Genomic DNA, 24,514 nt, shown 5'->3' on the forward strand with positions numbered 1-24,514 from the left:
AACAAACAAACAGAAACCTCCAAAGGTTTTGATAGAGGATTGAATCTGTAGCTCAGTTTGGGGATAATTTCCATCTTAATACTTAGTTTTCTTGACCATGACTGTGAAGTGTCTATTTAACAGATATTTTTTGTTTCCTTCCACAATGTTTTATAGTTTTCAAGGTGCCAGTCTTAGACTTCTTTCATTAAATTTATTTCTAAGTATTCTATACTCGTCGATGCTGTTGTGAATGGGGCTTTCAAAATTTCATGTTCGGGGCGCCTGTTTGGCTCAGTGGGTTGTGTCTCTGCCTTCGGCTCAGGTCATGATCTCAGGGTCCTGGGATCAAGCTCTGTGTCAGGCTCTCTGCTCAGCAGGGAGCCCACTTCTCTCTCTGCCTGCCTCTCTGTCTACTTATGATCTCTCTCTCTAGGTCAAACAAAATCTTTAAAAAAAAAATATCATGTTCAGGGGCACCAGGGTGCATTGTTTGAGTATCTGACTCTTGGTTTCAGCTCAGGTTAGGATATCAGGGTCCTGGGATCAAGCCTCACATCAGGTTCCAGGCTTGTGAGGGAGTCTGCTGGAGATTGTCTCTCCCTCTCCCTCTGCCCCTCCCGCACGTGTTCCCTTTAACACTTTCTCTCAAATAAGTAAATAAATCTTTAAAAAAATTTCATTTACAGACGGTTACCAGGATGTGGAAATGCAGTTGATAATCAATGTATAAAAGCCTTGTGATTATATTGGTCTGTTGCTTTGGCTTTTATGGAATCATTAGGATTTTCTACATACAGAATCATGTTATCTGTGGAAAAAGTAAGTTTTATTTCTTCGGTTGAAATCTTAATGCCTTTAGTTTTTTATTTTATTCTTCCCCCATCACACTGACTAGAACTTTGGATGCGTTGTTGAGCAGGAATGGTGAAGGTGGAACATCTTTGCTTGTTGCTCTTAGTCTTTCACCATTAAATATGACGCCAGCTGTAAGCTTTCCCTTGCTGCCCTTTACCTTGTTCTCTCCTGTTCCTGGGTCTTGAGAATATTATCGTGGATGAGTGCTGGATTTTGCAAGTTGTTTTTTCTGCCCGTTGAAATGATCATGTGATTTATCCCCCCCCCCTTTTTTTTTAAATAATAGTGTATGGCATTAGTTGGTTTTCAGTTGTTAAGCCAACCTTGCATTCCCAACTGAAATCCCACTTGGTCATATTACATGTTGCTAGGATTGATTTGCTAGTAGTTTATTAAAGATCTTTACATCTATAATCATGAGGGATATTGGCTAGTAGAGCAATATTTCCATAACCTTTGTATTAACCCACACATTTACTATTTCTGGTGCCCTTCGTTACTTCCTGTGGATAGAGTCGCCATATGGTACTACCCCTTTTCAGCCCAAAGGACTTCCTTTAGTCTTTCTTGTAACCTTGATCTGCTACCTCCCAAAATTGTTTTTTTTTTTTTTTCCTCAGAATGTCTTTATTTCACCTGTCCTCTAAAAGATAGTTTATATAATTCCTGGCTGACAGTTTTTTCTTTCAGGTGGTAGAGACCACCAGTCTGCACTTTTTGGACTTCGTTATTTTTGATGAGAAGAGTCCTTAATGATTTTGTTGTTTGGTACATGATCTGTTGCTTTTCTCTTGCTGCTGCCAACATTTTGTCTTTCATTTTCATTAATTGGACTGTAATTGTGTATGCTTATCCTTCTTACTCATTAAGCTTTGTGGATCCATAAGTGTACATTTTTCTTGAAATGTGGAACGTTTTCAGCCATTGTTTCTTTAGGATTTTTTGCCTTTTTCTTTCTCCTCTGCTCCCATCAGTCCTGGAGTCCCCTGACTCGTGTGCTGGTGCGCTTGACGGTGTTTGACACATCTCTGAGGCTCCTTTCTCTTCATCCTTCCTTCTCTGGGTTCCTGACTGGGTAACTTTAACTGGCTTATCAAGTTTGTAGACTCATTCTTTTGCCATCTCAAATCTGTTGTTAAACTCCTTTGGTTAAATTTCATTGTAGTTGCTGTACTTTCTCTCTCTCTTTTTTTTTTTCTTTTAATCTCTCTCTCTCTCTCTTTTTTCCCCCCAACATCTTGGACCCTCTCCAAGACAGCTTCTTCCTACTGCTCGCCTGCTTGCTTGCTTGCTCGCTTTCTCTGTATATGGGTCACATTTTCTTGTTTCTTTGCATGTCTCTTAACTTTTCTTTTCGTGAAAACTCCACACTTCAGATAACATATTATAGCACATTTGCATTCTGATTCATTTTAGTCTCCAGGGTTGTTGTTGTGGGTTTTTTTCCCTTCGTTTCTAGTGATTTATTTGGACTAAATGTGCAGTCTGTCTACTTCATGGTTTATGGCTTGGTTCATTTTTCACCTCACTTGTATTCTAACCTGGGCCACTGGCTGCGCCCTCGGCATCAGCATCACTCGCGGTTAATCAGAGGCCGTGCTAACACGCATGTGTTGATAAGGATTCCAGCCTCTGCTGATGGAACTGGGGGGAGCACCCATAGGCTGGTCAGTTGTCACAGCTGCCCTAGTCTTGACTTGTGACTTGAGGTCTTGATTCCTGTATGTCCTTTACACATGCCTAGAGTCATTGTTGGGAAGGGATGGGGGGGTGGGGGGGAGCTTTACGCTCTCTTCAGGCCTTATATTCAGCAGAGATGTGCAGAGAACACATCAGGACTCTCCATGACTGTTAAGTTTCTGGCTAGTCCTCCAGTCTGTTGCTTGCCCCACCCCAAACCTGAATATTAGGCTTGCTAATTCACTGGAATTTTATGTATTTGCTACCAGAATTATTACTGATATTGACAGTGCTGTTGGGCATGTTTTGTTTTGTTTTTTTCCCCACACTTTGTTCCAAATTAAGTGAACTTCCTCCTGCAGCAAACTATTGGTTTTCATGCCCTTCCCTAGCAGTGGAACTGACACGTCATCTGGAGTGGGGAAGAGGGATGGCAGCCTCCCCAGAAAAAATGCCAGACCCCCACGTTTTGTACCTGACACTAATAAAGTTACTGTGTTTTCACTTTCTTATGCAACTTCAGTCCGTTCCCAGAGTTCGGAAATGGTTTGTTTTTGTTTTTGTTTTTGTTTTTGTTTTAAGATATAATTGGTTTTTTAAAGATTTTATTTATTTATTTATTTGACAGTGAGAGAGAGAGAGAGAGAGAGACAGCAAGAGAGGGAACATAAGCAGGGGAGTAGGAGAGGGAGAAGCAGGCTTCCCATCGAGCAGGGAGCCTGATGCAGGGCTTGATCCCAGGACCCTGGGACCATGACCTGAGCTGAAGGCAGATGCTTAACAACTGATCCACCCAGGTGCCCCTGAAATGGTTGATTTTAACTGTGTGGTCAGCTTTTATTGTTGCTTTTTATGGAAAGGTTTTACTAAGCTTCATGTTTAGCTATATCACAAGTCCTATATTCTCTCATAACATTTATTTTTTGAAATCTTAAAGAGTATTTTGGACCTCTGACCATATGAGGATATATAAAATTTCCCTTCATTCTTTTTGGTGTCTGCATATTTCATCATATACATGTTCTAGAAGTATGTATTCAGTCTTCAAATAATGAGCATTTATGTTATTTCTGTAGATTATAATATAGACTTTGACCCCACGATTAGTCTTTGACATAATCATTGGTGTATTTGGGCAGATATATCTGAAGAGAACATTCGTAGCTGAGTATCCACTAAATTTTAACGAATTATTTTTAATTATTTCATTTAAAAAGTTTTTTTCCCATTCTCTAGGCTAACACATCTAAGTATGTTCTGAATTTACTGGACAGGAAAATCCCACGTGTACCTGTGTAATTAGAATTCTGATCACTTTTCCACTCTTCACAATTGATGACATGTTTGAATTAGTGTGATAATATTTTCACTTTTCTGATAGGAAGTTAAAATGTTAATTTACTAATGACTAGTTTAAAATGTAGAATTATCATTTAGTCTGTGTGCTAATATATGTCACTTGGTTTCTCGCTTGATTTCAAATCATCATATTACAGACCAAGAAAACTATAACTACAGTGATTTTTATCAATAGTCCTATCTGACAGAAACAGTTCCCTAAAATTTTAAAAAGTTGTCTTACATCACAAATGTGATGAGTCCAGTTCATTAAATTCAGGCTTAACCCAGATGTGTTGACTCAAATTCCATAATTTGTTTCTGACTACACAGTCTGTCTTTTTGAGAATGTATCTTTACAAAGGTGATGTCTAAAATGGGCTTTCATTCTGATTTTTGTGACACCATTGTAATCCCTTAGAGCAGTTTCTTTTTCCGTTTAAAATTTTTAATGGCATTTTTGGATGCTGTGTTCTTTTCCCATGAACCTATTTTGGAACCACATACAGTTTTGTGTCACACCTCCTTGCACTTTCCAACAGGGCAAATATTTAGCATTTATGTAGCACATTTCCACATTTTATTTAGCATGTGCTTTACAAATAATTTATGAATCTTCACACATTTTTAGTAAAATGGTAAGGAGCATATTAAAAGGCTTATTTTAGAGAGGGTGAAATGATGATAGATTGAAATGAGTCTTTTGAGATCATAGTGCCCTAAATAAGTTAGAGAAAGAACCTCCGTCTGCAAGAAAACTAGACGCCTGGTCGTGTGCCCGTCCCACTAATCATGGCAGGTTGAATTTGCCTCTGCAAGTGTTTGCTTCTTATGGTTTCAGCCTTCTCTGGACTTTCTTTTCGACTGATGTTCACACTACTTTTCCTATTCCACAGTGCCTTCCACTACAGAATTCAAGTCATTTTTTATACTCTGCTTTTGGAAAAGTAAGGAAGAGATAGCAGATTTTTTTTTTTAATAAGTGTATGAAGTCTGTTTCGTATTTTAAACTCTAAATAATTCAGGAAACTGTTGCCCCTGAATCTTTTATTCACACTTGTATCGTAAGAGCCTCCATTCCTCACTCCAGGGGCAGTCCCTCCTCTTCCTCTTCATGGAGCCACACAGCTGGAGAACCTGCCTGCCTGCTCTGTGTCTGTGACTTTCTCCCCCTCCCTCTCCCTTCCCCTGAGATGGATTCCAGCTCCGCCCTTCCCAAAACTACCCTTGCTGAAGTCAGTATTGGCTTTACTCTTGGATCCTGTGGGATCCCATGGGATGCAGCATTCACTTCCTGTGTTTTTCATGCTAGGCTGAACTCCGTGTCCCTCTCAGGTGCTTGCCTCCCCTTATCCATCTCCCCTGGGTGGCTTTTCTTCTGTTACCGTGCATAGCTGTCCAGAGCCCTTCTCCTGCTCCAGTAACATGTCCCAAACAATCCTGCTTATTGCTGACATTTGTACACAGATGATTTCTTGCTAGAGGTCCCCGCAAAAGCTCATTAATTCTCTAGAAGGACCCATAGGACTCAGACAATTGGTTATACACTGTGATTATGGATTATTTCCACAAAAGGATACAGATCAAAATCAGAAAAGGAGCACAGGGAAAAGTCTGGCCTGGGCTTCCAAGGGTCCCTTTGCGGGGAATTCCGCAGGAACATGTTTGATTCTTCCAGCAGTGATGCGCGACAACACACACAACAACTAGTGAGGCTCCCCTGCGCCATGGCGTGCATGGTTTTTATTTTATTTTTTTTTAAGATATTATTTATTTATTTGACAGAGACAGAGATCACAAGTAGGCTGAGAGGCAGGCAGAGAGAGGGGGAAGCAGGCTCCGCACCAAGCAGAGAGCCCAGTGTGGGGCTCAATATCCCAGGACTCTGAGATCATGACCTGAGCCAAAGGCAGAGGCTTAACCCATTGAGCCACCTAGGCACCCCGCTGCACGGTTTTTATTGGGGATCCATCACGTACGCATACGGCGCCCCTGGTCTGAACTCAGCTGCGCCCAGTCCAGCACCACCACGCCACTCCTGGAGCCAAAACAAAGGTTCCCCACTGATCCCATCGCTAGGGCAGACTTGGTTGGCCCCACTGCACCACTTGGCCTCAAACCCACGCATACAGAATCTCTTAGCAGGCGGTCCCCTCTCTGGGCTTCGAGGTTATCTTCTGGGGGCCAGCCACAGGCCCGCCTTGACGACAGCACCTGCTCAGTGCTGTGTAGCACCTGAGTAACCCTTCCTTGTCTACTTCTGTATCCATATGTTTAACTTCTAAATTTCTAGTTTTTATATCTGATTTTTACAGGACTTCTCAGAATTAATGTGTCATAAGCCAGTGCGGAGTCAACCTGTACCAAACTGATTACAACATGATACCATTGTTACTTATCCCTCTTATTTTCCAGATGTCCACTGACATTCTTGACTTTGCTGATATACCTCTGCCATCTAGGATATTACCATTTCTATGAAAAATTAAACATTATAAAAAACACCAAAACTACCTTTCTTCATCCTGCCTGCCACTTCTGTACTCCAGGTTGTCCTTACCACATACTGGAATTATGAGCTTCCATCTGGGATTTCTGCCTCTGGTGTGCTTTTTTCCATGTAATATCTTTATGGAGATCTAAATCACATCACATAAAATTCACTCCTATAACGTATATAATTCAGTGGCTTTTCGTGTATTCATAGAGTTCTGTGGCTGTCACCATAACCCAAGACCATTTTTATTACCCCCAAGTAAACCTTGTAATGAACAGTGACTTCCTATTCTTCTTCCTCCCTAGTCAACCACTCACTCACTTTTTTGCATTTTACACAGCCTTTATGGAGATAAAATTCACATACCCTACAGTTCACCCATTAAACGCACAGAGTTCACTGGATTGTTGTGCTCTCACAGTTACGGAGCCATCACTACAATCTGTTTTAGATTTTCATCATTCCTCAGAGCAACCCCATACCTTTGACCAAGCAGTGCCCATTCCAGTCCCCTGCTATCCCTCAGCTCTCTGTCTCATACGACCAGTAATCTGTCTCTGTGGACTTGCCTGTTTTTGACATTTTGTGTAAAACGGAACAGTATGTGTAGTCTTTTGTCCTGCGTTCTTTCATTCAGCGTACTCTTTTCAAGGTACATTGAAGCTGCTTTTCATTGCTGGGTGATATTCCATTGTATGGATATGCTATGTTTTATTTGTCCATTCTTTATTAGTCAAGGACTTCGGTTGCGATTATTTGTACTTTCTGGCTATTATCAAGAATGCTGCTGTGAACATTTGTGTACTGATTTTTGGAGGGATGTATGTTCTCACTTTCTTGGGTCTGACCCCAAAGTGGAATTATTAGGTTTCATGGTAGCTCTGTGTTAAACATTTTTGAGGGGCGCCTGAGTCACTCAGTGGGTTAAGCCTCTGCCTTCAGCTCAGGTCATTATCTCAGGGTCCTGGGATGGAGCAGGATGGTCCCGCGGGGATCCTGCTTCCCTCTCTCTCTCTGCCTGCCTCTCTGCCTACTTGTGATTGATCTATCTCTCTCTCTCTCTCTCTTTCTCTCTCCCTCTGTCAAATAAATAAATAAAATCTTTAAGAAAAAAAAAAAAGTATTTTTGAGGTAGTGCTAACTGGTTTTTCCAAGTGGCTGGACCAGTTTTCATTGCCGCCAGCAAGGTGTAAGACTTCCATTATCTTCAGTGTTCTTATTACTATAGTATCACTTGTTAAAGAGAGTGTTTGAACATCAATCTATAGTAACTTATTTCTGGGCCCCCAATTCTATTTCACTGATCTTTATGTCTACCCTTTAAGCCAGTACTGCACAGTCTTTGTTACTATGGCTTTGTGGTAAGTTTTGAAATGGGATTATATTAGTCCTCCAATTTTGTTCTTTTTTCTTAAAATTATGCTGGATATACTGGATATGCTGGATATACTAGGTCCCTTGGATTTTCATAGAAATTTTAACAAAGAAGCCAGTTGGGATTTTGATAGGGATTTCCTCATCTCTGTAGATCAGTCTGGGAGGTGGGACAGTAAGGTAGAGATATTGTCATCATAACAATATTAGGTCCTCCTATCCATGAACATTGGGTATGTTTCCATTTACTTAGATTTTAAAAAATTTCTTCCAATAGTATTTTGTTGTACAGTATACAAATTTTGCTCTTATTTTGTTAATTTATTCCTATGCTGTTCTTTATGATACTTTAAGTGGAATTATTGTCTTAATTTTATTTTTGTTTTGTTCATAAAGAAATAAAATTGATTTTGGTATATTGATCTCATTATATCCTGAAACCTTTTGTAATGTGATTATTTAATAATGTTTTTGTGGATTCTTTTGATTTCTATATACAGGGTTATCCCATCTATGAATAAAGGTTTGTTTAGTTCTCCCCTTCGATCTGAACGCTATTTATTTGTTTCTTACATTATTGTCCCGACTAGAACCTCAAGTGTGATGTTGGATAGAAGGGGTGAGAGTTGACATCCTTATCTTGTTCCTCATCTCAGGATGATTCTTCTACATTTTTACTATTAAATACAGTGTTAACTCTGGGATTTCTTAGTTGTTGAGTGTTTGTATCATTAAAGTATTGGATTCTTCTCACAAGTGATTTGGTTTCTTTGTATTAAAATAATCGTTTTTTTGTTCCTTATTCTGTTTTTATGCTGTTATATTAATTGATTTTTTTTTATATTAAGGCAACTAGCAATTCTGGAATAAGTTTTACTTATTCTTGTGTATATTTCCCCCTTTAATTTTGTTTATGCTGTTGGATTTGGCTTCCTAATTTTTTTGAGAGCCTTTGTTTCTGTGTTCATAAGGATATTCATTTATAGGTTTCTTTTCTTGCAATGTCTTTGTCTGTTGTGGTCCCTGACAGTACTGGCTTTATAGAAACAGTGAGGAAGTACTCCCTCTTCTTTCATTTTTCTGGAAGTTTGTGAAGGATTAGCATTAATTCTTTATTAATTATTTGTAGAATTCATCATTAAAGTTTTGTGGGCCTAGGCTTCTCATTGCAGGACACTTAATGAGTACTAATTTAGTCTCTTGGCTTATCTGTCAGATTTCCTATTTCTTCTTCAGTCAGTTTTGGTAATTTGTGTCTTTATAGAAATTCATCTGTGTCTTTCTGTCATCTTAGTTACCTAATTTGATAGCATCCAATTGTTCATAATATTTCTAAAACACAAACCTAGATATGCAACTTTCTTCCTTAAAACTCTAAAGTGCCTTTTAGTACCCTTAATTTTAAACCTTTAAAGTTATATTTAAAATGACTGAAGACTTTGTTTAATTTGCTTTCTGCTTTCCTTTCCACTTTGAGCCCAACCCCCCTCCCCAAAAAAACACACCCCAAGTTGATCTTGTAATTCAGCCGTATGGCACTTCTTTATGTTCCCTGGACACCATTTCTTTAGGTCTTAAAATGTGCTTTTACCTCCAGCTATAGTACTGTACTGCCCCTCTTCTGGTAGTTAGTTCACACTCATCCTTAGATGATACTTCTTTTGGGAACCTGCTCTTCTTGCCTACAGCTGAGTTACAAGACTTTCCTTTTTGACAGTTTAGACCTGAACTTTCGTTTTATTGTAAAACAGATCACACTTCTTGATGATTCTTGAGTGGGGTTGGAGATATTCAGGAAAGGAGTACTCAAGGATGGCTCCCTGGGTTTTTCAGTTGAATATTTAAACAGTCGTAAGATAAAGAAGAGCAAGTCTCCAAGAATAAGATATATTCAGCTTTGAAAATGGTGCGTTTTTCTAGTATAATATCCAAATGGAAATGTACAAGAAGAACGTGTACGCGTGGTTTTTAATTTCAGTAAAGCTATCCTGTTGTATGTATGTCCTCCTCCTCTGTTAGATTGTGTGCTCCTTGGCTGTAGGGAACCAGGCTTCCTCCTCTAGCTCTTTTAGTGGTCCTTCACAGATCGCAGTAACTACTAGTTGAACTGAGTTGTAAATAACAGTGCCATGTGTCTGTATATGGTATTTTAATTTGCTTATAAGTATCTTACTTGGAAAGTAGGCCCAGCAGAAGGAATAATGGCTGATTGTAGAAAATTATAGTTTGGTAAAAATACGCTCCCCCCCCTTTTTATAACAATTTATTGATGCATTTTCATTTCAACAGTCTCAAATCTTATTTTATGAATTCAGCTATTTACTTGCCCTTTCTTCTGTTAAAAATTGTTTTATTCTTGTCCTAAATACTTTTGTATTTTTCACATGAGCTGAGTTATGTTGTCCTCTGTCTTCTGTGTAGGACTATAATGATGAAATCAGGCAAGCCCAGCTCCAAGAATTAACATATTTGAACGGTGGTTCAGAAAATGCGGATGTACCAGTTGTTCGAGGGAAACCCACCTTGCGTACAAGAGGTGTACCCACCCCAGCAATAACCAGGTAGGTGTTATTAATTGACTTACTTTTTTTGTCATTAGAATAGGGTACCATGGCAACCATTTTAATGTCTCCTTTATTAATAGTCAAACAGCTCTATCAGTATATCCTCACAAAGCCTGCAAGAATATATTCAGACATTATGATGTTGTAATTAAGGGGATTCACTTTGCTTGGAGTGAGATATTCCTGGGTTTAAATAGAACCTGTACCACTTACTGGCTGATGACTATAGGCAAGTTTATTTATCACTCTAATATTAATTTTTTTTTAAGATTTTATTTATTGATTTGACAGAGACACAGTGAGAGAGGGAACACAAGCAGGGGGAGTGGGAGAAGAAGAAGCAGGCTTCCTGCTGAGCAGGGAGCCCAGTGCGGGACTCCATCCCAGGACACCGGGATCATTACCCGTTGCATAAGCAGATGGCTAACTACTGAGCCACTCAGTGCCCCTAATATTAATTTTTAAATTTTTTAAAAATGAGGCTTGTTTTAAAATAGTAATATTGATACGCAAATTGAAGTCTTGGAAGCATGTGCCTTCCCCATTGAGTACAGGATTAGGCCAGTTCTTTGCCACATCTCTGGTGTTGAGCACCATGTCAGGCACCAAGTGAGTGTCCAGAAGCCTGTTGTCATTTTATTCACTGTGAATGCTCTGTGGTATCTGAAAACTCAGCTGGTCCAGATACACAGAATTTTTTTTCTGTCTTTGGACTGATGACTACTTTTAATATGAAAAATGAAATCAGAGAGAAAGACAAACCGTGAGAGAGACTGGACTCCTGGAAACAAAGTGAGGGTTATGGAGGGGAGGGGCGTGCAGAGGTGGGGTGACCGGGTGGTGGGTATTAAGGAGAGCATGTGTTGGGATGAGCCCTGGGTGTTATACACAACTAATGAATCGTTGAACACTACAACAAAAGCTTATGATGTGCTTTATGTTAGCTAACTGAACATAATGAAAAATAAAAAATGTTTTAATGAATTCATAAGACAGTTTAAGCAAAACCATATATTGAGATGTATCTCAGATTTATTTTAAAATATTTTTAATTTTTTAATCTTTGCATCCAAAAAGAACTCAGTAGAAAGAAGTAACAGATTTTTCACTGGTGACTACATATATATTTTTTCAGATCGATTTTGAATGAAATAATTTCAAATAGCATTCTTTTATATCTTCAACTTATTTAGGAGAATAAAAGTCAGTTTTCTTATTGAGTGTTGTTGATCAGTGTATGGTCAAAGAGAGCAAATTACAAATAAAAGTCAGTTTTCTTATTGAGTGTTGTTGATCAGTGTATGGTCAAAGAGAGCAAATTACAAACAGGTGTTCTTGCAATGTAAAATAAACAGATCTGCTCATGGAACCAAGTGTGTTTATTCTATTAAAAAAGGCTAATAATGGATCGCTGTTGATGGTTTAATGAAATAATTTATGTAGGTGTTCAGTAAATGGTAAATTCCTCTCATTTTTATTTCTTCTACCATTAAATTTACTTTAAATCATAAGAAATTCCAGTTGACCCTTGACCATTGTGGGAGGATAGTGGTACTGACCTCTTGCATAGTCAAAAATCTGTGTATAACTTTTCACTCCCCCAAAACTTACTACTAATAAGCTACTGTTGACTAGAAGCCTTACCCATAACACAGTCGATGACCACATTTTGTGCATGTGTTAAATACTTTATTATTGCAATGAGATAAGCTAGATAAAAGAAAGTGTTAAAAAGGAATTCATGAGGAGAAAATGCATTTACACTACTGTACTGTATTTATTGTAAAAAGATCCGTGCGCAGACGGACCCATGCAGTTCAAACCCGTGTTGTTCCGGGGTCCACTGTACTCACTGCGTTAGTTTCCTGTGGCTGCTGTGATGAATGACCACAGATTTGGTGGCTTTAAACAACAGAGATTTATCAGTTCCAGGGACTAGATGTCCAAAATCAGTGTTGGGCAGACCATAGTCAAGGTGGAGGTGGTGGTTCCCCTCTAGCAGCGAATCCTTTCCTTGCCGGTGGCAGCTCCGGGTGCCTGCCAGCTTGCCTTCCCTTGTGGCCTTATCACTCTGGTCTCTGCTTGTTGATTTCTGTCCGGTCTGGCATCTCTGTTTGCTTCCCTCTTCCACGTGATATCATTTAGCCCCCCCCCCCCCCCCCCCCCCCCCCCCCCCCCGCCCGTGATTCAGAGTACTCCTCCCTTCCCAAGATGCTCAGCTGATAATCACGTCTGCAAACACCCTTTTTCTAAAGAAGGCAACATTCACAGAATGACCCTCCCGGATGGAGGCGGAGTGAAGGGAGCTCACTCAGTGTCACTGTTGAGGGCACTTTTTAGGGGATGCTGTGTTCCTTAACCAGATCTATCATTTTGACTGAAGATAAGTTCTCATTTCACTGTCAGATTTTTTGTTTTGTTTTGTTTTGTTTTTTAAGATTTTTTTTTTTTTAATTTCATTGTCCGAGAGAGAGGCAACGAGAGAGGGAGCACAAGCAGGGGGAGTGGCAGGCCGAGGGAGAAGCAGGCTCCCCTCCGAGCAGGGAGCCTGATAAAGGACTCGATCCCAGGACCCGAACTGAGGCAGATGCTTCACCAACTGAGCCGTAGGCATCCCTCACTGTCAGGTTTTAAATTAAGTTTAAACAGATGAGGAAAGCAGAAACATTTTGGTGTTTTGAGTATAGTATCTGCAGAAACCCCTCCATCTACCCAGAAGAAAAATTAAATTCTTCCTCTTGATGACACAGGTCCATGGCTTGCCACCGACAGCCTTTCCGTTGTGTCGGCAGTGAGTACCGTCCCTGTGGCCTGTGGCGGGTGTGGCTGGATCGCAGTGGGCGCTGGGCAGAGCGCCTCACACACCCCTACCTTCTGTCCTCCGTTTGACCGTGGGCTTCCGCGGCACCAGACCTTTCAAATACTCTGCCTTTCTTTTCCTCGAAGAGGTACCCAGAGCCCTCCTGTGTTCTTTCGTAAGGCCTCACTCCGTTTAGTCTTTACTGATTACTTTGCCATATTTCCTGTGTTCCACCCCCCGCTGGAAACTGTTTATTTCATGGCGCTGGGGCTCACGTCCTTCCCACACGCCCGTGGACATCGTCCCTCTGCCCGCAGTTCTGCGTCCTTCCCGGCCCCTCTCCTCTTTACGTCCCGCTGCTCTCTGGGTCTCACACCGAAGCTTACTTTAACACCCCGACTTACTACTGACTGAGTACTTTTCTAAGCATTTACAGATATTAACTAGGTTACGCCTCATAACAGCCCTGTGAGGGCCACTGGTGTGTTCACTCACCATTTCTCAAGGGAGGGAGGTGATGACGCGCCCAAGATTTGTAGACCCCGGTTCCACCGTCTATGCCTTTCTCCTCTCTTGGGTCCTCCCTTGCATTTCAACTAGAGCTGGGCTTCTCTCCATCCATCGTGCTGCTGCGTTTCCTCCATAGAGCTTTGGTTCTGTCCCTTTCACTGCACTTTTATTGCAGCCCAGGATGGCACCTTTAATACAATCTATGGTGGAAATACTTTTATGTTTTTTACTACTTTCTCATTAAATCACATATAGTAACTTGCCAAACTAGTATGCGCATCTCACAGAATAAAAAATAAATGGTTGTGGGAATTAGGACAGAAGGTTACCAAACCCCAAGAGTTAGGTTAGCACACAGGAGTACAGTCGCAGAGATAGTCTTCAAATTTTGCTTTGAACTTCCTTGTAGCCAGAGCTTAGGAAGACGTTGTCATAGAATCACACTGTTTCAGGGTCTAAAAGAGTAATAAAACAGAAGACAAACATACTCCTCGAAGCACAGGGCTTTGAGGTCCTGAGACCTGTGAGAATTGTCTCCAGTGCACAGTCTTAGTAGGCCTTTGCTGTATCCAATCCCTCAGTCCGCCATTTTGATTTTACCTTTAAAATAAACCTGAAGTCTGGTTTTCATCAATCACCTCTTCCTCCCCACCTCAGTCTAGCCACAGTGCTCTTCCACTTTTCATCTGCAGTCTTTAATAACCTGTTAAAGTAGATTTTGTCTTCTCCCTGCTTCAGTTTTTTGGGTGGCTCCCTTTGCCTCTAGGAGAACGTCCAAACTTCCTGCTGTGCTCGAGGACACACTCATAACCTACTGATCTCCTTGCCCTTTCGGACATTGTGGTTTTCTGCACTGTGGTCTGGCTGGCCTCCTAACTCTGACCAGCTGGCCAAGCTTATTTCCTTCCCAGGCCTTTTGCATTCACTGCCCCCACTGACCCCACCTCGGGATGCTTTGTCCAGGCCTCACATGGTAGGCAGACACAGGTCCATGCCTAGGAAGCCTTACCGAGCACCTTCTTGAGAGTCATTGTCCCCCAGTCCCAAAGCTGGGGTCCCTTCGTAGCATTTATCACACTGAATTCTACCTTTTTTGTTCACATTTTCATTGGCTTCTCCTCAGGATAATATAAACCCGTAAAGACTCTTGTGTCCCTAGGACCTGGCATAAAGGAATCACTTAGTAAATAATTGTTAAGTGACTGCGGTACAATAGCAAATTCTTTAGGCTCTTGCTGATCAAGTGTCAGTCATTTGCAGTATTTTGTGTTGATGTAGTTCGCTGTCCCAAGACTGAATGCACTAGGGGATTAGCTTTGTGGGAATGGTCATGTGGCTATCACCGTTTTAGAATTTCAGAGTGGAATAAATTATTACTGGAGGCTTCATGAATGTTGCCCATTCTTATCACTTCAGGATACTTTTCTGCTGAAAGATGTAAATGACCTAAAATTAAATCCTGCAGTGAGAAGTTTTAATAAACTCTAAATAAGTCTTTCATTTCAGTTTCAAATGTGAGAACTAAACTTAACACCTGTTATAACTCAGGAGGTGAGGAAGTTTCCTCACTTCCGGTCTGTCCTGTGCATGCCTCCAGGGACGCTGCTGTGAAGTGTGGCCTGCTGGCCCTTCGGGGTCTGTGGAAGAGCAGAGGGAAGCTGGAGAGGGGGCCACTGCAGGCAGCATACTTTGGGCAGGCCCCCTCCTCCACCCTGACCTGCTGCCCAGCAGTCTCGGCCAGGCTGTCCTGGACCCGTGGGGATGCTCTTCTGCGCCTTCTTCGAAACAGCTGGCTTGTTCTGTGCTGCTTTCCCGCTGACCTTTACTCTGGCCGGCTGGCCCTTCCTCCCAGGTAGCAGGCAGTCTTAGCTCCCTGCAGGTGAGACCAAAAACAGTAGGAAGAAGAATGGACCAAGCAGATGAAGGCTGTCTTTCTGAGTAGTGAATCATGTTCATCAGCACGGGGAGCTGAATGTGGTGGTTTGGACCCAGGATATGAAGCTGACTCAATCACTCAAGGCTTTTTATAAGCTTTCATTAAATTGGGGACATTTTCAACTCTGGTTTCTATAATTTTCTTACCTGCTCCTTCCTCTTTTCTTTCATGGACTGAAGTTCCACAGTAAATCTTTGGGTGGTATTTCCCAAACTCTCTGCCAAGGTGCTAGGGTGCTGCGGCATTCCCCGGGACCCCGCAGTCCTCAGCATCGCGTGGGCACCGCTCTAGCTCTCAGCGTAAGGGAGTTATTTATAGTTTCAACATTAGATTGTGCCCCATTGATGTCTTCTCTCTGTAAAACCAGTGTTTTGGCAGTTGCTGTGTTGAGCAAACAAGTAGGCACGTTCTGTAGAGCGCTATCTAACCTCTTCCGTACGGGGCCGGATGGGACCCTGGCGGTCACATGTCCTCCTTCACATTGATTTCCATGTGATTTCACCGTTTTTTAAATCCATCGTGAATGATATCAGAGATGCTGATGATTGTTTCAGTGATTGAAAGTGATAGATTTTCTCCCATAGTGTAGGAAGTTATGAGAAGTGTTATCAGGAACACTGAATAGTTAAAATAAGAGTCTTAAATATTTCACTAGTATATGATAAGATTTGTGTTAATCTACCCATCTATATTAAAAGGTCTTTTTTTTAAATAAGGAAAGGATAGATATAGGAGAATGACAATATACTTCTTTTTCTACTAGTCCGCATTATTGATACACGTTGTCTATTAAAAAATAACAACATTTTCCTTGGGATATAACTTAAATTATTTGATTTTCTGTTGAACTGACCTTCTCAGGACATTCTACCACCAAAATGTCAGAACTCACCCTCTTGTCTTTCCTTCTGATTTCCTAAAAACTTAGGTATTGGTACATGACATGTTTGCCGTACTTCCCAGGCAGAGAGTAGTAGAGGATTTCCCTGGGAAATGAATTTCTCTTCTTTTCCTGCCATAAGGTTCATGGATTTCTCCTACTGAGCTGCTTCCTCCTTCCTCAGTATCCACTTGCTTTCGGTTCCAACGGTCCCTGGGGGCATATTACTGAGTGGCCATACTGGAGTGGATTAAGGGGAAAATGGAAAATGTGTGGTTTCTTTAAAATCATTTTAATAGGCTTTGGGAAGACAAAATCCATGGCAAATAGTGTTATAAGGAGTGTGAGAACTCGGTGCAAGAACTTGTGATTCCGAAGCCAGCCAGGGGCAGGCAGGTAAGAATGGCAGCACAGCGCGGGTCTCCTGGTCACGGTGAGGTCGGCCGCACATGTGTCAGGTGCAGCACACAGTCAGGTCAATGTTCTCAGTCCCCTGTAGGCGTCAGTGCCAACTGGAGGAAGGTTTTTTTTTTTTTTTAAAGATTTTATTTATTTATTTGTCATAGAGAGAGAAGCGAGAGCAAGCACAGGCAGACAGAGTGGCAGGCAGAGGCAGAGGGAGAAGCAGGCTCCCTGCCAAGCAAGGAGCCCAACGTGGGACTCGATCCCAGGACGCTGGGATCATGACCTGAGCCGAAGGCAGCCACTCAACCAACTGAGCCACCCAGGTGTCCCTGGAGGAAGGTTTTTGACACCCAATTTACTGCCTGATTTTTCCCTACAATAACGGTAAACGAGATCTACTGATAAGCTGAGCCATTTGGAGGCAGACAGGACCGCAGAGTGTTCCCGTGCAGCGGACTCCTCCCACCACACCCCGGTTGTTCAGAAGCTTTAACACATTTCTTCCTCTTTGAAAATCAGTCCGTCTATTCTTGCTGTTAGGTCATTTAATGTCACAGTGTTTCTTCGAGCTCTTTCTGTGACAGTATTGAAGTTACAGAGATGGCTAAGTCGTCATTTTGACTTCAGGGAGTTTCAGAAGTAGAAGTCACAGAAACAAGTAATTATGGCAGAATAGTGTAAAAAGGGGATGGGAGATATAAAAACAAGTGGAATGGAAAGAGAAATGAGGGGGCAAATAATTATTTAAAATATTGTATTCATTTGAAAGAGAGCACAGGAGTGGGGAGCGAGAGGGAGTGTGGGGCTCAACCCCAAGATCCCCCGATCATGACTTGAGGCAAAGGTAGATGCTTAATTGACTGAGCCACCCAGGTGCCCCATTGGGTACAAATAACTTTGAATGGGGGACATGGGTATAGGGCAGGAGAGTGCGAGAGGGAGGTCATCCTAAGCGGAGGAGCAGAGACTAGAAAGCAGAAAAGATGGGGACTGTGCTTGCAATTTGGGTGTGACTCTGGGAAGATCAGTCCCCTGGCTCTTTGGAGCTGTAGGGCCTCCTCGGGTTTCTCCCCAAGCTAAGCCCTGGTTTCCTCAGCTGTAAAATGGAGCTAGAACACTGAGCACATGCTAATCCAGACGCTGCTTAATTTTTATCATGTCCGTGGGCTTAATTTATTCAAGCCCAACTGTTCATGATTCCTTTTCCGATTACACAAAATGATCCCACATTGCAATTTGAATTCTTATGGAGGACCTTGGGCAAAGTACGCATCTCTCTTAATCTCCTTTACTATTAATTCACTGTTACCAGAGAGGAAGACTTGTCCTCAAAGTTGCAAAGGCAGAAATAGGGCTGTTAGTTAGAAATGATAAAGACTTTTGCAATTTTTATTTTTAAATAAAGAAGAAAGGTACAAGCATGCTTACAGAATTGGAAGACAGTGACAGGCTTCAAAGTAAGTAATGAGCTCTCTGTCTTCAGGGGGATACATCACTGGTGGGAAAGAGAAGATAAATGCATTTCTTGCACTTTATAAGAGGTTGTGTTTCTCATAGTGTCTTAAATTGTCAGTAGTTTTGCTAATAACTAGTTGGTAACTTTTTGAGGAAGAAACAAATGGCCTTAGATTTATTTTGTACTCTGTACAATGTAGGATAATGAAACAGTTGCTCATAATTTTTTTTTTTTTTTAATTGTGTTGGAAATGGGATGGATCCCAGAATGAAGAACAGGTCTGTATGTTCTGGGTCGAAACCAGGAGCAGCAAGAGTTTGTTGGAAATGGAACTCCAGACCTCCTGGCTCCCGACACAGGTCCTCAGAGGGTGATGAGGATGCACAAGTGTGGACAAGCTGCCAGAGAGCCACATTTCAGATCATCTTTAAAGGTGTTAAGAGGAAGGGCTGCCAGAGGGTCTGGAAGCTTCGTCGTCACTGGCTTTGACAATTTCTTTTGCATGTTCTGAGGGATTATAACCTTGGGCTGTGTTCCCTGTTTGCTCTTATCTAGCCTCTCATTCACTTGTCAACCTCTGGCAAGAAGGGAAAGTCTCCGAATAATTAAGTTTTCCTCTCAGAAAACCGCAGATATGAAAACAAGTCCATGAGTTTGTTCGGGAGTCTGTGGGAGAAATAATTGCCCCTTGGGTGGTTAGTACACCAGGGCATGGGCCTCAGGCAGCGCCCTGGAAGGTTAGCTTCCCGCTGTGATACTGGTGGTACCAAGCTAAGACCCTGCCCTCGGCTCGCTCGGGCACCCAGCTTGTGACCAGCTGTGGTTCTTGCCCAGCCAATAATGCCGGGGCTGACTTGAGCACTCAGGGCTTTTGCCACCAAAGTCATTGTTTTACCCAGTACTTTTTCCTCCTCATAAAATTTATAGATAAAGGCCAAACAGTGTAATAGTGTATGTTTATTCTCTTTCTCTCCCAGACTGCATTACTGCTGTGAAAAGGGTAGAGTGTACATAAAGGTGCTGTTGCTAACCGATGTGATTGATACTTTCTTTTGTTCTCCCCTTGTCCTCTGGTAAGTGGCCCAAGGAAGGTGTCAGGACAGATTCCAAGTGGAAGACTGCGTAATAATTACCACTTACGAAATGGCTGTGTCAGGTTAGGCACTTTATACCTTCTGTGGGTAGCTCTCATGACTGTCTGTGAGAGCTAGGTATTAGTGAGGCTATTTTACAGGTAGAAAACCGAGGCTCAGCAGCTAAGGGACAGAGCAGATTTGAGGATGGGAATGCTGGAGCTGAAGGCATGTACTCTTTCATCACATGCTAAAACAGCTGGCAGTCTATAAATAATTAGTTCCTGATTAGTCATTCAAATTATTGTTCCCGTGAAAGTACCTGTTCACAGACTTTTCTAGATTATTTCCACATGTGAGTTTCAAACCAGGAACCAGGTTCTCAGTGCTGAAGAACGCAAACAAAAAGAACCGTGACCATTACACCGATTCCTCGGCTTACAAAGCTTTCTGTTCAGAGATGTGATCTTCCTTCTTTCTCATTAGCCTCATTCTGAACAGTGTGGCAACCTAATTTTATCAATTTCAATCAATTTTTTAAGTAAAAAAAATAATAAATTCCCACTGATTATTATCTCATTTAACAGACACTTTTCCTTTTCTTATCCCCATGTTATCATTCCAGCTGTTAAACTTTACCCTGAACTTCGTTTGTCGCATACGGGGGGCATTCTGCATAGGATCTTTATGTTAGCCGCTACTTCCTGCATGTCTCCGTCTCACCAGAGTATCCTTTGAAGCAACTATACTGTTTCACGCAGTTCCCATGGAATTGCAAACACATAAAAATGAATCTTCGAAGGGTCTTTCCTAGATAAGTATCCAGAGCTACATATATCAAATGACTTGTCTGAAATTCTGTAACAGGTAGTTTACTGTGATTCCATATACCCAGAGGGCACATAACCAAACAGTGTTGATGGTGCTGGGGAAGAATTGTGAGCCTTTTGAATATATAAATTTATGTCTGTCAATTTAATGGAACACTTAATTTATAGATTGAGAAACCATGTTGAATAATTTGTGGTCCATATAGTACCTTGGATGGCAAGGATGGGGTATTAGATAAGGAAGCAGGAGCCTTAGTTTGGATATACACAGATTAACTGAAATATCACATATGAATTAGATCTACTGTAATTAGAAACTACTCTTTTCTCTAATCATATTAAGATGTTTCTAGATATATCCTGGAGATAAAAATATGAGTAAGACAATTTATAGTGTCTGTCACTGTAATTCAGTGATTGAAATGTACATAAATTGTTGATCTTGATGGAGTAGGAGATGTGGTAGGTACTTTCTGTGTCCTGTGTCGTTTTTCTGCACACTATTACTAAGAAATGGGTTGTGTAACCCAGTTCACAGTGGAGTAACTAGCTTGGAAAATTCAGATTTGATTTGTTTGATTAACTGGAAGGCAGAACTTAGACAGTAACAAACATAGTCTATAATTGAATTCAGGTCTGACTCCCGTGACCTTTCTCTTGACCACCACTTTTACTGTGCCAATTTGTATGGCCTAGGATGAGCAAAAACAGACCTAATTTATATAATACTTATAAAAGGAATAATACAAGTGACCTAAGGGTGAAAGTCTTAAGATTTTGCATCTTTTCGATGGCTTTAATGTTTTGAGAAGTACTGGTCAGGTTCTTTGAAGATGTCCCTCATCTTGGATGGGTCTAATGTTTTTCTCAAGATAAGCCTGGGGTTACGGGTTTAGGGAACAAAAACCACGAAGATGAAGTATCACTTTCATTTCGTCCTGTCATTTTCATCACGTGCTATCAGTGGTGTCTACTGTCCACATGACTTTGTGATGCTGATGTTGCCTTGGTAACTGCACTAAGGTCATAGTTGTTGGGTTTCCCTACTTAAAGTTGAATTTTTTTCCCCCATGAAGGGTAGAATACCTACATAAATTATTGCAGGATTTTCTTCTTCTCTCCAGTTTGTTATTTCAATCATTTGTTTATATTAGTGTGGACTTATGGATATTTATATTTTATACATTGGGTTAAAATCCAATACTGCTTTATTTTACTCATGTTGTCTTAGCTTTGGCCTGTGGGTATTCTTTTATTTGGCTTCTCTACTCTTCTCATATACCCTCATAATTTTTTTATTGGTTATAATATGTACATATGTATATTTATTTATTTTTTGAGTACGTCCTTGCCTTCTGTCCTACAAGTTGCTCCAGCATCATCTTGCATACTTCCTGCTCTAGTCCTGGAATTGGCCATTTCTCCAAGGAGCCCCGGTTCCTTTTATTGGAGAATGGTGTGAGAGACCAAGATCTGGGTGCTAGTTCTGTTTCTTGCTGCTGGTAGGTCCTTGCTTCCGGGCCCTGTCAGCTGACAGAGTGAGGAAACATATGTATTCTACTAGCCCATGTATGTATACACATCTGTGTATGTTTCTGTGTGTGACTGCTTGTACCCATAGTAAATGAATCAAGAGTTGATACTCATGTCTCCGATTCCAGTCCATAACCATAGTGTTCATTCTAGCCTCATCCGCTTGCTCACCTGTAACCTTCACTCCCGCACAAGAAGTGTAGCTTCCATTATCCATCGTCCATTTAATTGCTTGAGTCCAGTGTACGTACAGAGTATATCAGAATCATTATGTGTACCTGCATCCCTCTTCATGGGAAATAAGCCTGTCACCTAGAGCAGTGCTTACGTGCATTTTCTTTTGCCTAGTCTTATAAGCTTCACTCATTTCTAAATTTATTTTACTTCTCAACTTCATAAAGATGTTTTATATGTTTTTAATGTAGTTAAAATATTTTGTCACATTTAGCATTACATCTTAGAAGCCCTCGATTTCCTAAATTATATATATGTACACACACACACATATATATATATATATATAGTTTGCTTACGTTAATGTTCACTCTTCATGGTATAAAGTTCTGTGGGTGTTGACAAATGGCTTTGTGTCACGTATCCAGCATTTCAGCATCCTGCAGAATAGTGTCAGCCCCCTGAAGTGTTCCTACGGCTTTCTTTACCTGTTCAACCTTCCCTCCTTCCCTTAACCTGCAGCAACCACTGGTTCTTGGTTGTTTGTTTTTTTAACTCCTCGCTAGTTTTTTTTCTTTTCCACTGTTTCCTATCATTGGAGTCAAACAGTACGTAGCCTTGGCTTCATTTAGTTAGAAACATACATTTTAGGTTCATCCATAGCTTTTCCTGGTTTGTGAGCTTATTTCTCTTCAGGACCAAATAATATTCCTTCATATGTGTGCTCCCCAGCTTGCTTATCCATCCCCCACTTAAAGGGCATCTTGGTTGTTTTAGCCACTATGTGTAAAGCTTCAGTAGACATTAATGTGCAGGTTTTTGTGTGGAAGCAGCTTTTCAAATCAGGTGGGTAAATACCTAGGAATACAGGTGCTGGGTTGTATGATAATACCATGTTAACTTCATAAGGAAGTGCCAAACTGTCCTCCTGAGTGACTGTACTCTTTTGCTTGCCCCTTGGCAATGAATGAGAACACTTGTCTTTCACATTTTCAACATCAGTTGGTATATTCAGTTTCTTTTGATTTTATTTGTTCTAATAGGTTTGTTTTAGTTTGCAGTTCCCTAATGACAAGTGATATAGAATTTTTCCCCCCTTTGGTTATTTGCCATCTGTATAACTTCTTCACTGAGCTGTCTCTTCTTTTGCCCATTTTTAAATTGGATTTTCTTATTGTGGGTTTCAAAAGTTCTTTGTATATTTTGGACAGCGTGTTTTCTATCAGATACGTTTTTCTTAGACATTCTCCCCTTTTCTGTGACTTGTCTCTTCATCTCTTAACAGTGTCCTTCTCAGAGGAAAAGTCTTTAATTTTAAGAAAGTTCAGCTTACTAATTTTTATTTCGTAGATAATGTTTTTCATACTGTTTCTAAAAACTCATCATCAAACCCAAGAAATCACACTGATTTCTTGATTTCTTCTGAATTTTCTTCTATGAGTTTTATATTTTATGTGAGGTCTCAAGTCTATTTTAAATTAATTTTTATGAAAGATGTCTCTGTGTTCTTTTCTCTGTCTGTCTGTCTGTCTTTTGGTAGTATATGGATGTCCATTTGCTTGAGTACTATTTGTTTAAAAGACTTTTTCATAGCATTTTCTTTGCAACTTTGTCACTTTACTATATTTCTGTGGATCAATTTCAGGTCTGTCTCTTTTGTCCCACTGTTCTGTGTATCTATTTTTCCATCAATACTTACTACCTTGATTATTATAGCTTTATAATAAGTCTTGAAATCAGATACTGCAATCATCCAAAATTTTCTTCTACAGTATTTTGATGTCTGTTCTGGGTCTTTTGCCTTTCTATATATTCTCCAGAATGTGTTTGTCAGTCTACAAAGTAGTTCTCAGGAATTTTACTGGGTTATATTGAGTATATAATATAGGTCAAGATGGGAAGGATTGGCAACTGAATAGTATTGACTGTAACAATCATTAAGCATGGGATATTTCTTCTTTGATTTATTTCATCAGAGTTTAAATGTTTTCTCAAGTTTTGCTTATGTTGAGCTATTCTTGATACAGCTTGTTTCTTCTGTCCTCTCTGACTTGGAATCTCGTATTTTATGTTAGACATACATAAATAAGTTGAATTCTACCTTAGAAAATACCTGTATTTATTTAACTTAAGAATGGTATTTTAAATTACTGTGTTCAATACGTTATTTGGGAAGTTACATTTAATTTTCTCTTTCATCGAACTCTGATGTATACTTGTGTTCTCAGTTTGACGATCTTTCTAGCCTTAGTTTCCTTGTCCATAGACAAGTAGAATATAGCCCACTTTATGATGTAGGCATGAAGGTCAGATGTGACCCTGGCCTGGCATCACAAAGAAGTCCTCAGTAGATGATGCAGCCTTCCCACATGTCCTCGCTTACTACTCTGTGTCTTAGCCAGAAATTGAGGCTTGGGGTTTCTTTGATGTTATAATATTCATGACCACTGGATAAGCCTTAAATGACTAAACTTCCTTTCAGGATGTAGTTGTTTTTCGTTTGCTCTAATCTTCACTTTGCATTTGATTTCCTTCTTTCTTTTTACAGTAATATGGAATATTGATTTTCCTGAGGTGTAAATGCATGTGAACCGTGGCCTGGTAGAGAAATGATGACTATTGCTAAC

At 40.6% G+C, this 24,514-nt stretch overlaps 1 protein-coding gene across 3 annotated transcripts in view; it reads left to right on the plus strand.

Annotated features, from left to right (window-relative positions):
• KHDRBS3 (KH RNA binding domain containing, signal transduction associated 3) overlaps positions 1-24,514 on the plus strand; it is a 186,628-nt gene that overhangs the window by 92,922 nt on the left and 69,192 nt on the right. For all 3 annotated transcript variants that reach the window (XR_006606195.1, XM_045078157.1, XM_045078156.1), the window contains exon 5: positions 10,148-10,287. Coding sequence is in view for 2 of the 3 variants with exons in the window: in XM_045078157.1 (XP_044934092.1) it covers positions 10,148-10,287 (140 nt within the window). In the remaining variant the exon portion in view is untranslated. The remainder of the gene's footprint in view (positions 1-10,147; positions 10,288-24,514) is intronic.

The sequence above is a fragment of the Mustela putorius genome, unplaced genomic scaffold (genome assembly GCF_011764305.1).
Source record: "Mustela putorius furo isolate JIRA1106 unplaced genomic scaffold, ASM1176430v1.1 tig00000228_pilon_pilon_pilon, whole genome shotgun sequence".
Classification (NCBI taxonomy): Eukaryota; Metazoa; Chordata; class Mammalia; order Carnivora; family Mustelidae; genus Mustela; species Mustela putorius.